This window comes from Vicia villosa, linkage group LG5 (assembly GCF_029867415.1).
Source record: "Vicia villosa cultivar HV-30 ecotype Madison, WI linkage group LG5, Vvil1.0, whole genome shotgun sequence".
NCBI lineage: Eukaryota > Viridiplantae > Streptophyta > Magnoliopsida > Fabales > Fabaceae > Vicia > Vicia villosa.
In genome coordinates, this window is record NC_081184.1 from 171,991,344 (window position 1) to 172,004,565 (window position 13,222).

The 13,222-nt window shown below is 31.6% G+C and overlaps 1 protein-coding gene and 1 long non-coding RNA gene across 3 annotated transcripts; one reads left to right on the plus strand and one right to left on the minus strand.

The window, feature by feature from the left end:
- Positions 1 to 1,471: 1,471 nt before the first annotated feature.
- Positions 1,472 to 8,120, minus strand: LOC131603975 (uncharacterized). Of its 2 annotated transcripts, XR_009284557.1 has the most exons (4): positions 7,790 to 8,120; positions 7,542 to 7,634; positions 6,404 to 7,195; positions 1,472 to 1,889 (listed from the first exon to the last, which is right to left on the minus strand). It is a non-coding gene; the product is annotated as an uncharacterized LOC131603975 (long non-coding RNA). The 2 variants fall into 2 exon arrangements; XR_009284556.1 differs by lacking the exon at positions 1,472 to 1,889 and having other exon boundaries at positions 1,919 to 7,195; positions 7,790 to 8,109.
- Positions 8,121 to 8,330: 210 nt separating this feature from the next.
- On the plus strand, positions 8,331 to 11,065 carry LOC131603974 (uncharacterized GPI-anchored protein At4g28100-like). Its single transcript, XM_058876460.1, has 2 exons — positions 8,331 to 9,299; positions 10,605 to 11,065. Exons 1-2 carry the CDS (start codon positions 8,421 to 8,423, stop codon positions 10,938 to 10,940), a joined length of 1,215 nt encoding a protein of 404 aa, XP_058732443.1. The 5' UTR covers positions 8,331 to 8,420; the 3' UTR covers positions 10,941 to 11,065.
- Positions 11,066 to 13,222: the final 2,157 nt, after the last annotated feature.

Sequence of the window (13,222 nt, forward strand, 5' to 3'; positions counted from 1 at the left end):
TACCAATTGTCGAGGAGGTGTCTGTTACAGATGCGAAGGTGACTGTTGAGGTGGTTGTCACAAATTCTATTGCTGATGATGACACTTCTAATGGTAATGATACAAACGTTACGACTCCTGCTTTGACAGAGACATCTGATCACACTGATGGAGCATTCTTAATAGGACCTAGTGACCAATCAGTGCTCTCAAGAAGACCTAATGACCATGTCAAATATAGATTATTGTAGGGAGAGTCATAAATATTTTATGCTTAACTTCAAATTATTTATTATTGTTTCATGATGTGTTGAAAATTTACTGATAATTTTTTAACTTTGTTTGTTATAGGACCCTCTGCAGCTAAAGGTGACATCCCACTGTTCGAAGATGAAGAACTTCCCACGTAGTCCGATGCCTAAGCAGGCCAGGCGTATTGTTGCAGATCTTGGCCTCCTAGAGTTTGTTGATTGCTCACTGACCATGCTTGACGCTTTGCTTCTAACTGCTTTTGTTGAGCGATGGCACAAGGAGATATCTTCCATTTGGAGAGATAACTATCACTTTGGATGATGTCTCCTCCTTGTTTCGTCTCCCCATTGTTAGTATATTCTTCATTGCTCCTGTTATTAACCAGACTACAACATGTATGACAATTGTACAAGGTTTGGGAGGCACTGACGAGGCCATACTAGAGGAGTTTGAATTTAACACGGGAGCTCACCTTCAGATGTCTTGGCTTCAGGATAGGTACCACGATCTTGTGGAGGCACATATGTGTGAGGCTGCTGCAAAGGCGTACATGCTACATCTAGAAGCATGTACTCTATTTACGGATAAGTCTCATGTTTATATTAATACTCGGTACTTGTGGTTGTTCAGTTTCCTTGAGCATACCAGTTGGGCTTGGGGGTGTGTTGCACTCACCATCCTATATACAACACTTAGAGTTGCGACTGTCTTTGAGACCAGACAACTAGCTGGTTATTTGAGTCTATTCCAGGTCTACTAGAAATTATTAGTTGGTGTTTAGTTCTTATTTGATTTTTATTTGTAATATTTCTTAATTATTATTTGTTGTGGTTGTCTTCTTTTATCAGTGCTGGATATACGGGCATTTCTCCATCATCAGGATACACTAGTTTATTATAAATTATGTGAAATACTTATTTCGCCAATGCTCACTAAACATATAACCTTTCAATGAAATCTAGAACATTATAATATGACCAATTAAGTTATATTTGAAAAACAAGTTACAAGTTCAATGTTAAACAAGAATTCTTTAGCTCCTTATCCGCATTTAGCTCTTTAACTGTTAGAACTTGGTTTAATGCTCCTAGATCTTCAAACCTCATTCGCTCACTTCTAGTTCATTTTTCAACATATTATTTACCTTGCAAACAAAGTTAGAGGTTAAGGAAGGGGAGGTAGAAGAACAATAAGCATTAAACCGAGTTTTAATTGTTAAAGAGTGAAATGCAGATAATGGGATGAAGAATTCTTGTCTAAAATTGAACGTGTAACTTGTTTTCTAACAATAACTTTATCTATCATATTATAATTTCCTAATACAATCCAAAAAGTTATATATTCAGTAAAGTGTTGGAAAAACACTCAAACCACATAAGATATAATAAACTTATATTTTATACAAACATTGACAACAACATTCATCAACAAAAAACTTAAACATACAACTTTTATTAATAACAACAACAAAATGTTTCAAAAACGTACCTGTCCCATAGGGGCATCTAAAATGAAAGGAGGATGAAGTTGAAGTTGAAGTTGAAGTGGGAGCTATGAACTTGTGTTAATTTTGAGTGAATGTCATCCTGGGTCTTTCACACAACTTTGCAGCGCTCACTATAGCTTCATCCTCGTTAACTTTTTCCATTCATCCATCTCTACTTACAAGTCAAAAGAAGTAGAAAGTTCAAACATTATGAAACGGGCTATTGAAACATAAACAATAATAGATAAAAAGATTTAGAAACATAAACTATTGTGAAAACGAACCTGTAAAGTAGCCATTTCCTAAGAATTGAAGAAGACGAGTTTTCTGCATAAGTTTGGGGTTTCCATATGAGAGAGACGAGTGACATAGATGTTACTTTTTTTTAGAGAGACGAGTGAAATAGATATTATGGTTTTCTTTTTAGAGAGACGAGTGAAATAGATGTTAGGGTTTTCTTTTGAGAGAGATGATTGTTATGTACTAGAGCAAAATATAATTTCGTTTTTAAATAAATATGTAACATATTTCACCATGGTTGATAAAATGAACCGTGATGAAATAATTTCACTTTACATCACAATTGATTAAAAAAACCATGGTGATATACCCATTTTGTCCCAATAAATGAAAAATTGTTGGTGTTGGAATTCAAACCCTTTCACTCCAGGAATATTTTACTACGGTTGTTATCTATACCGTAGTGAAATATTTATCATTAAACACCAAAAAAAGCGCCCACCAACGAGTTATTAATACGATTAACATTGTATTACAAAAAGGTCTATTTTTTAGTACCGTATTTTAAGATTGAAATGATCGAAAAACTCTGATTAATCCTTTAAAATATTATTTTTAATTTTGCTCATCTCAATAAATTATATTTAGTAACCAAAAAGATAAGTTTCTAAGTGTTTTATAGAAAAGGGTGCAAATAAGGATGAATAATGGTGCAGAAAAGCAACAAATCCTGCACAAGACCCAAAATGCACTAAGGAGGTTCACTTACATAAGCCTAATCGATTAACACTATATGACACTCGATTGGAAAAGCTTGGCACTCATGTTTTTTGATCAAATCAAATTCAAGCTAAATGTGTGTTCCAAGACAATCAAATCCCAACATTGATGATGAACGCTTAAAATTCAGAAAGATTTGACTAACCAATCGATTGAGGCCATTAGCCAATTGATTGACACACTCAATATGGAAAAAACTTGCATGATTTAATTTTGAATCAACAAAATCTCCATTGATTGCTTGCCAAAAATACACAATCAAATCATTAGGAAGCACACTATAAATAGGTATTCATCTTTGACTTCTTTGCATTGCATATTCTCTTCCAAATATTGTGAATGTGAGATTATTATTTCAAAACCATCATGTCTCCCAAAAGGTTAATATTTTCCACCAGCCCCTTTTCTAATTTCTTCACCACCAAACAACATGAAGTGAGATTTTTCCAAGAGTTTTTCGATCGAACTCTTCTAAGAATTCACACCCTGGATTTGGGAGCTTTTAAAGAATGTGAATTCTTTAAATATTTTTAAGAACTTAACCTATCCAACTTTCTCCGTAGCCCCTCAAGGAAAGGTGTATTCATCATTAGTTAAGATGTTCTTCTCAATTATCTACCTCACTGATAGAATAATTCAATCTGAACTAAAAAGGCATAGGAAACTCTAGCAGTAAAAGAGTTTGGGGAGATTATGAATCTCCCTCGTGATGATAGCAAGACACAACATTTTCATTTTTCCAGAAAATTCCTTTGCTTTGAGTTTGGTCTTCAGCCTTTTGTTCTTCTTCTTTGTATGCTCATAAAACTCTTTCAAATATTTTGTTGCTTCCATATACTCAACCTTTGTCTTCAACAACATCCCATCATGATTTCTAGATTCTCCAATATTTTCATCCCAAATAAACAAATCACAAGTCTTATTGTTATTCCAAAATGGATATCTCCAAAATAGTCTCCCTTTATTGGGTGCCTTCTTGCATTGGTAAAAGACCATTCGACCCTTGCAACCACATAATCGACCAGCTCGAGATTTAACAGAAGAAGATGAAAAATAAACCTGTTTAGATGAGCTTGACTTTGAAAACCCCATGGAATAAAAGAAACACCTTTAAGTTTCAGGCAGCGATGAAGAAAACAACCATGAATGTTGGCGACATTCACTGAAGAAGAAACATAAGTTAATGAAAAATTGGGGGTGAACGATCAGTGGCGGATCCAGAACTTTTCTATGGTGGGGGCTTAAAAATAATGGATATATTTTGACTAAAGAAAAATATTTCAAATTGTTCCAAAATACATAATATAACGACAAAAAAAGTTAAAATATAAAAAAACTTACAATTGTCCTCTACGAGTTTTCATATTTTGAAAATGTTCAATTATTAAAGAAAAAACATACCTCTATATATCACTTGCAAATAACTCAATTAGACAAAGCCACAGACTCACAAAACTAAATTGATGTTGAACTTGAACACTTGAATGAAATAATGGAAAAGGAAGAAACAAAAAAGTGTTATGTCAAAATGTGAGAGTAAACCGTAAGAATTGTGAGAGTAAACCGTAAGAATTGTGAGAGAATGTGAATAAAGTTAAGAGAGAGAATGAGTGGAGATTGTAATTGAATTTGAAAAGTTAAAACAATTAAAAAAAATCGATATAGTAAATAGTAATAATTAAGAAAAAGAATTTGAAGAGTTAAAGTAGGATTGGGTAGTTATATAGTACACGTTAATTGAATTTGAAAAGTTAAAACAATTAAAAAAAATAGAAATAATAAATGGTAATAATTAAGAAAAAGAATTTGAAGAGTTAAAATAGGATTGGGTAGTTACATAGTACACGTTAGTGGGTTTGTTGGAGTTACATGGGGCTGAACAAATAATTAATAGTAATTATTAAAAAAAAAAAAAAACTTTGTGGGGTCATGAGCCCCCACTCTCCTCTATGTGAATCCGCCCCTGTGAACGATTATATTTGTAAGCATATACCACGTAGAATTTGTATTAGTATATTATAATCATAAAAAATAAAGTTAAATGAATTTAAAATACAGGTGTTCGACCACGTCAGTAGCTGTTAACTCCATTTAGCATTAGAGACGAATTTTATGGATGAAAATTTTTATAGGAACCATTTATTGAAGGAAATATTTAGAAGGACTAAAAATAAAATTTACTATATTTAGAGGGACCAATAACATATTTAAGCCTATTTTTTATTGATGAAGTTTGTCTTATTGATCGTAAGACAAACCTAAAAAAGAAAAGAAAAACACTAATTTTTTTTTAATTGTTGATTCATAGGCCTTTAATTCTGATCTTAATTGTGAAGTTCTTTAAAACTAATTTGAATTGGGTATTCATTCCCATTAAAAATTATATTAAGTTAAATTTTTGACAAATTTTATGCGAGCTTATTGCATGTTTATTAGTGGATGATGAATATGTTAAAATGAATGAATTATTTGAAAATTAGATTAGCTTGTTGATGAAATAAATTAATAAGAAATGGCACGCAAGAAAATTAGAGAGTATGATTCTAAAAGATTGTTGAAGGAATATGGTTTAAATTTTAAAAGAAAAACTCAAATAAATAAGGTAAATTCTTTGGTACCCATGTATTCAAATTGGGTACCGGTACCTTTAGTGTAAACTATTATTAAATGTTAATTTATTTTAAAATAAATTAAAATAAATAAGTGACATGGCATGAAATTATAGCATTTGATTGGTTGAGGGTACCGGTACCCATCTAAACTCAAGGGTACCGGAGTGTTCACCAATAAATAATTATAAATTTGAAAAGATTAAAAATATTTTAAAAAAGAAAAGCAGAATAAATAAAGAAAGTAAATTAAGGAAAAAACAAAAAGTTGAAGGGTAGCCCATCATGTGTGTTGGTTACTATATCATAAAACGATGAAACAAATGACATTGGCAACAGCTGGCTTTTTTTCTCTCACTAATTGGGATTAGGATTTAGGAACAGTGAGACTTTAATTTTTGTAAAATTTACAAATTTTCATTTTTTTTAGACTTCGTTGCCCATCTCTATGGTACTTTTTTTTAAAGTTTGTTATCTTTTCATCACATCAATAATCACTTTATGTTAAGGTGGGGACACAATTATGCATCTCAGAGACACTCAATACCATAAAATATTGCTCACCACCCCAATAATATAGTGTACTGTGTTGCAACAGTATAGAATTAACAAAGTGATTATTAATAAGTCACTAATAACCTGCTTTGTAAACTGGGCCATTGAATCTAAACATCACAAGTTTCATGGATTTTGGAAATTTTCCGCATTTCATGCCACTATCTTCATCATTAAATATCACCATTATTACTGTATAATTTAAATGGCTTTCTCTCCATTAAGTGAGATCTAAGTTGATAGTTGCACAAAAACATCTCGGTTTTTGTGAGAGTATAAATTGAACTATCGGAAATAATCTAAAATTTTGTTATAACTAAATCTTGGTTAAATAGAGCATAACAAAACAGTGGCGGAGCCAGACTATAAAGTTTGGGGTGGCCACAAAATTAAATTATAATTTATAGATCAAATATTCATACCATAATGTATATAAAATATTTAAGTTATAATAAACATAAAGCTGAACATGAAATTTTCAAAGTGTGTAACTTAAAAATACCTTATAACAATGCTCTACGTTCTTTGAGTAGCTTGAAATCATCAATAATAGTCTCAGAATCAACGTTTGCAGCAATTTCTCTTTCAATGTGAATCATCATGCTATCTCCTAAAAAATCAGCTTCCATTTTACTTCTCAATCTTGTCTTGATAATTTTCATTGCCGAAAAAGATCTTTCAGTAGTGGCCGTAGATACAGGAAGAGTCATGACAAGGCGGACCAATCTATCAATCAAATAGTAAATTTCATTCTTTCTAGTTGCAACCATAGAGGAACACAAGTCTTGAATAGTTGATAAATTCTTCAAACTCGTTGCTTGACGAGCGTCAATAATAAAATGTCGAAGTTGAAATTGCAAATTAATTCTCACTTGGTCTTTTGCTAAAAAGATAGCATGGTAAACAATAAGACGCATCTTCTGAAGGTGAATATTCTAACCATGAAGGAAAAATGCTAAACCAAGCATATTGAAATCTTCTTTTATGGTCTTCTTTACCAGACAATGGATATTGCTCTAATTGAATTTGATATGGACCCCATTTCAAATAAGCTCTCCGTATTTCATCCATTTGGTTTAGTGGATATTCCCACATTGAAGGACGTTTTCCAGGATCACGTTCTAAAGAATTCTCAATGTCATCCGGATCCGGGTAAACTCTATTCACATTTTCTTCAGTTCTTGGATTCTCTAAAACTGTTTGAGGTTCTGATATAGAAGCATTATTTTCTTCATCTCTTTCTTTCCTCTTGAAAAAAGAATCAATTTTTCTACTCTTCATCATCAATCTTGTCCTACAAAATCATAAGAAAAATACACTTTAACAACCATATTATAATTATAACCTAAATTTAAGATTGTTTATTCTCCTAAGTTAAATTAGCAACCATATTATAATTTAATCTAAGGTTGTATACAAGACATCTAAAACAAATAAAACAGCAACAGTAGCAACAATATAAAACAGCAACAATATAAAACAGCAACAGTAGCAAACCAAATGAAAAATCTAAAAAGCAAAACATTGTATACAAGACATTGGTTTCATAATATACAATTAATATTACATTTTATACCAAAAGTTTTATATATAAACTCAAAAATCATAAATACAATTGCATCTAAAACTTAAACAAAAACCTTTAATAGCTGTAAAACAAATTCAATAGCCTCTCTTGGACTTTTCTTGTCGGTGGCGGTGGCTCTAATCGTAGCTACAGCATTTGAAATGGCCTACAACAATGAATTATTAAGCAAAAAATGAGTTCCAAGTATAATAGAAAATATGAAACTGGTTTATTATCTAATCACTAGCAGAACATACATAGCCCTTCAGACTTATCACAAAATTCACTTGCTTTAATTGTTAGTAATGTAAAGAAACTAACCTCTAATCCTCAATCTCAAGAGCTGGAGAAAAAAGAACAAATATGTAAGACAAGCAATGGAAGAGTAGTAAAAGGAGAGAAAGAGGGAGAGAGTTTATGTTTTTAATCAAAAAAGTGAGAAAGAGGGGAAATTGCCGTAATATGGGAGAAGAAGAGAATTTTAGGGTTGAGTGGCAAGGTTGTAAATATTTAATTTCATAAAGGGTATTTTTGTATTTTCACATACATTAAAAAAAATTAAAAAAAAACTTGGGGGGGGCCACTGTCCACACATACCTCCGCCTCTGTAACAAAATATTATCACAGTTAAGTTATGCTTAAATATAGTTTCTATTTGTTATTTGTTCTGTCATCGGTAAGTTGCGAATAACTAACACAAAACTTTCAAAATTTTAACAGGATCTCCAAAAAAATTTGAGACTGAATTTATGTTGAAATATATTACATTGCATAAGTGTGAGTTTGATATCTGAAATTCCAGTTGTTAAACTAAATTTGTGACACTTAATAAGTAGTATGAGAGTTTTGAAAAGTGACAAGAAAAAGGGATAAAATTTGCAAAGTAAAAAATCAGAAAAGATTGAATGAAATACTTTTCTTCCACAAAACTAATTACTGAGATAGTACTAGCATGCTGCCAAACTTTGCAGAACCCCACACCACCTTTATTTTCCCTTTACTGTCCCTAACATTAGGGGCTACCATACCCATACCTCACCACCAATATTCCCTTCCTTCCTTTGGTTCAAGGAAAAAAAATCACTTCCACATTCTCATTCACTTCACTTCACTTCACTTGCACACCATGTTACTGACAAAATGCTTCAACCATAACCTTCTACTAAACTTGTTCATTTTCTTCATCATTCCTTATTCTATTGTGTCTCTTCCTATACCAGATGCAGCAACAGTTCAAACTGTCACAGCAAATTCATCTTCACAATCACAAGGAACTATCCCTGCTTTCCCTGAACAAGCTGATATTGCAAGATGTCCTTTATCTCTCTCTGATCAACACTTCAATGGAATCAAAAACGCATGTTCCATCAAGTCCAACAAACATGGTGGTGATTCTTATGATAAGCTTCAGCATAGCAGATGCTGTCCTGTGCTAGCTGCTTGGTTATATTCTGCATATTCTGCTACTGCTCTTGGAACTGGAAAGGTTTCTTCTGGTTTGGGACATGGACATGCTACTACTGCATCCTATGACATGCCTTTGTTGCCAGATGATTCTGAAACGTGTGAGAGTGATTTGGGAAGGGCTTTGAAAGTTAGAGGAATTGAGCTTTTTCAACCTAATGAGACTTGTGATGTGGTTTATTGTTATTGTGGGATTAGGCTTCATCCTTTGAGTTGTTCTGAATCGTTTAAGGTTACTGGTAGCGGAAATCTTGTTGGAGATGAAAATGTGAAGAGATTGGAGAGAAATTGTTTGAGTAGTAGCAATGGTGTTAATGGTTTTCCTGGTTTAGGAGGTTGCTCTAAGTGCTTGCATAGCCTCTATTTGGTAAGTTTTATGAGATTTGTTTCATTTGTTTTGTGTGCTCTTTTTAGCATTCTTGTGTAATTGTTTACTTGGAATTTGATGGATCTTACTCAAAATTGAATAAGATCAATATGAAATACCTTAAGGTTTCATCTTCATTGAAATCTTCAAGTTTCATGATCCTTGGTAATTGGGGTAATCCGAGGTCTCTAGAGCAAATCTCTAGGAATTGTTAGCACCTAGCAGGATTAGAAATTGAGACCTTAAGATGAAGACACTCTTAGGACCAGGCCTTCACCAACCGACCAACCCTTCTAGTAGTTAATGAGCCCGTCGAGGAGAATCTGAAATCGAATCCTAAATGAAACAATCATTGGTCAGACTTTGCTTATCTTCTGACTGAATTTTGAATTACTATAATCCATTTCCCTGAGAACCGAAGGGTTAAGTAAGATTAAAGAAACCTTAACAATTGTATATTCTGATGTGTGCCTATAATGGATTGAAAATAGAAGTTTTAAGATTGTTGGTGTCAAGCCATTAGTGTTTGTAATAGTCCTTCTTTCCTAATTTCTTTCCTCTATTTTGTTAACCTTCTTGGAAAGTTTACAAAACATAATTAGATGACTTAAATAGTATCCCATGTACAATATATGCTCTTGATTAAAAAAAGTGTTTTGTATCTTAAAGGAAAAGACATCATAATCAATTTTAAAGCAGCTTCGTACATGTTTGGATTCACAGTGAGTTTGACAAAGTTACGGTGAACAAACTTGGTTTTGACAAAAGTTACGCCTATGTCAAACTCACTGTGATTCCAAATATGTCTTAATCAGTGAAGATTATTTACAAAATGACGGATAAAAAGAAAGTGAGATCTGAATATTCCTTTGATTTACATTTCCTACTTAACTTATAGTTACCGGCATTAGATGACAACATCTGTGACCACATTTGGATTTATTGTTCCTGTTTCTGATTTATACATTGTGGTTTACAAAAATGCTGTCCCTTCTGTATAAAATCCATGCATTTGTTTCAGAATCTTAAAATATTACTATTAAAACAATTGTACTTAAGTTGTTGTTTGTTTATTGCATTTGAAGATACTTTCAAGTGCATTGCTTCAGAAAAAATAAATAATCATAGCATAACATAATGTTCTATATTAAAATCTTTACAATCTAATCATGTTCAGCTTTGACTATTTTTTCCATAAATGGATGTTACATTACACCAAACCTATTTATTATATCAAAATGATGAGTTGTTTCTTTTAATTATTAGTATCTAACTGACATAATGTATGCTTTTTCTTTTATACAGCTTAGAAAGAAGACTTCAAATTCAAGCAAACCAGGAGACAGAACAACAAAGATCCATAACAAAGATTGTGAACTAATGGGATTAACATGGCTTTTAGCTAAGAATAGAACAGCTTATATTCACACGGTTTCTTTGGTTCTTCGCGCTTTGATGTTGAGTCCTGATGGATCTGATCCACAGTCATGCACTCTTAATAGTGATGGAATGCCTCTTGCTGTTGATTCATCTGAAATGTATGATCAATCTTCATCAAATAATCTCCAATCACCAATCTTTCATTCTTTGTTGGTTCTATGTTTTGTACTAGCTATGCATTTCATTCTATTATCTACCTAAGTTGAGAACAAAAAGATTGATCTCTATCTTGGTATTTTGTAAATTTGAATATTAGTTTGGTGCCTAGCTTCTAGGAGTGTAATTTTTCTCAGTTATTAATTTAATTGGATTGAGATGTTTTTTAAGCATTGGTGAGAAGTATTTATCGGGTTTTGTCGCGTAAGAAATTCGAAACTCACGCACAATAATGTAAGGTGTTGAGTTTGAACCAAGTGCCCAATTTTTACAATATGGATATTTATGAATTGAATTTGATCTTACGAACATTTCATCTGAAATCTTACTTGCGGGATAGGTTTTGTATTTGAACCAATAACAAAGTATTCTACTTAACAATATCGACATTTATCAGTTGAATTAGATCTGAAGAACTTTTTATTTAAAAACCTTAATTGCGGGATTTGAGTTCAGATTAACTCTTGTAAGCCTGAAGTTTATAGTCAATTACTCGATTTTAGGAGTGTACAAAGTGAGCCACGACACAATATCTAAAATTTATTACGATTAAATTGTAATAGATTTGCCACAGTTAATTTTTCAAGAGTTGAATCGTGATTGATCTAACAATTCCAAAAGTTTAAGATGCTAAATTTTATTTTGGTGGGCTCCATAGCCATGTGGTTATAGTGACTTCTGACTAGTGCATTGTTTTGGTGGGACAAAGAATTGGATGTACTTGAACAAGTTTTGGTGTCATTATTTTTAAGACAGTTGTGTGCTTCACGGGTGAGTTATCATTTATGGTGTAAGTTAGCTTCTTCACCAGAATGTTCATATACTCTTTTGTCATCTCTTTATGGTTTGCTATCTGAATTTACCTAAGACAAAGACACATTACAAGTTCAACATGAAACTAGAACATGGCAAAAGGGGAAAATCAGATTAAAATGAAAAGTGAAAATATCATTTGAGTCTCTCACAATTTCAATGGAATGTGAACTACTACAAGACTAATAAAATGCATGTACAATACAATAAGAGTCATCTTTGAGTGAAATATCATTTGAGTCTCTCACAACAAATAGAAATCCAATTTAATTATTGAGAAATAACACAACTACTAGTGTTTTACAAAACATAAATAGAGACATAGTATGTCTAGTTTTTTATACAATAATTTTGTTGGACATTCTTGAATTGAACCGTGACAAGGCATATTCTATACTCCATTTTTAATGTGGTTGGCCACACAAATGTAAAGCTAAAATAAGAGACATTTATGTTCCTGCCAAAAAAATTAAAATATCTAAATTAACACCTTCTTCTTTTTCCCTTTGTTCTTCCTTATGTTATAGGCATCTAGTCGATCTCACTAATAGGTAGTGTGATTGTTACTTGTAATTAGAGCTGGCAAAACGGACTACTTGGTCCGCTTCGGACCGGGCAGTAACGAGCTCGGATATTTGACGGGTCAGGTCAAAAAGCTCAGAACTTAAATGAGATTATAATTTAATTGTTCAAGTCCGATCTTTTACAGGTTACGGTTATTTGGTCGGGACGGTCCGAATTATATTTAATATTATTTTTAATTAAAAATAATCTTAAATATAATTTTTTAATATTAATCTTGATTATATTATTTATACAAATTAGTTCATTTTTAATAAACTATGAACTAAAATCTAAAACATATGAGTTTAGAATTTTGTCAAATATATATATATATATATATATATATATATATATATATATATATATATATATATATATATATATATATATATATATATATATATATATATATATATATATATATATATATATATATATATATATATATATATATATATATATATATATATATATGCTACTATAAATATTGCAAATGAATAATCTTAATTTAATGAGCTAGTTTCACAGTTAATTAAACATTAGAGCCTTCATAAATATGATGGGCTTTAAATAAAAAAACTGTGACAATATAATATATTGCTTCAAGTAATATAAAGAAACAGGATGGAGTTTAATGGTGAAAAATGCACCATTGTGTTGGTTAAAAAATTTGCTGCAGAACTATATAGTTTAAGAATTAGCATAGTTAAATTAATTGAAGAGGACACTGCCACCTCTTTCTCTATTTTAAAGATAAGAAAATAAATTGAAGAGAAAAGTTCAACAATTAATGAACCAAGGCAAGACAATCATATACAGTTCTACACAAGGCAAGACTATATTTTCAAAATAGTGTTAGACCTTGTATTAATATTAAAAAATATAGGTATTTATAATAGAGTGTGTAAGAAATTTTGTAAAACATAAAAAATATGTGGGCTACCCGCAAT

Excerpts from the sequence above, each read along its gene's own strand:
- LOC131603974 (XM_058876460.1), top strand. The coding sequence starts at position 8,421 with ATGCTGCCAAACTTTGCAGAACCCCACACCACCTTTATTTTCCCTTTA. Across the intron at positions 9,300-10,604 it reads GCTTGCATAGCCTCTATTTG|CTTAGAAAGAAGACTTCAAA; the intron begins GTAAGTTTTATG and ends TCTTTTATACAG.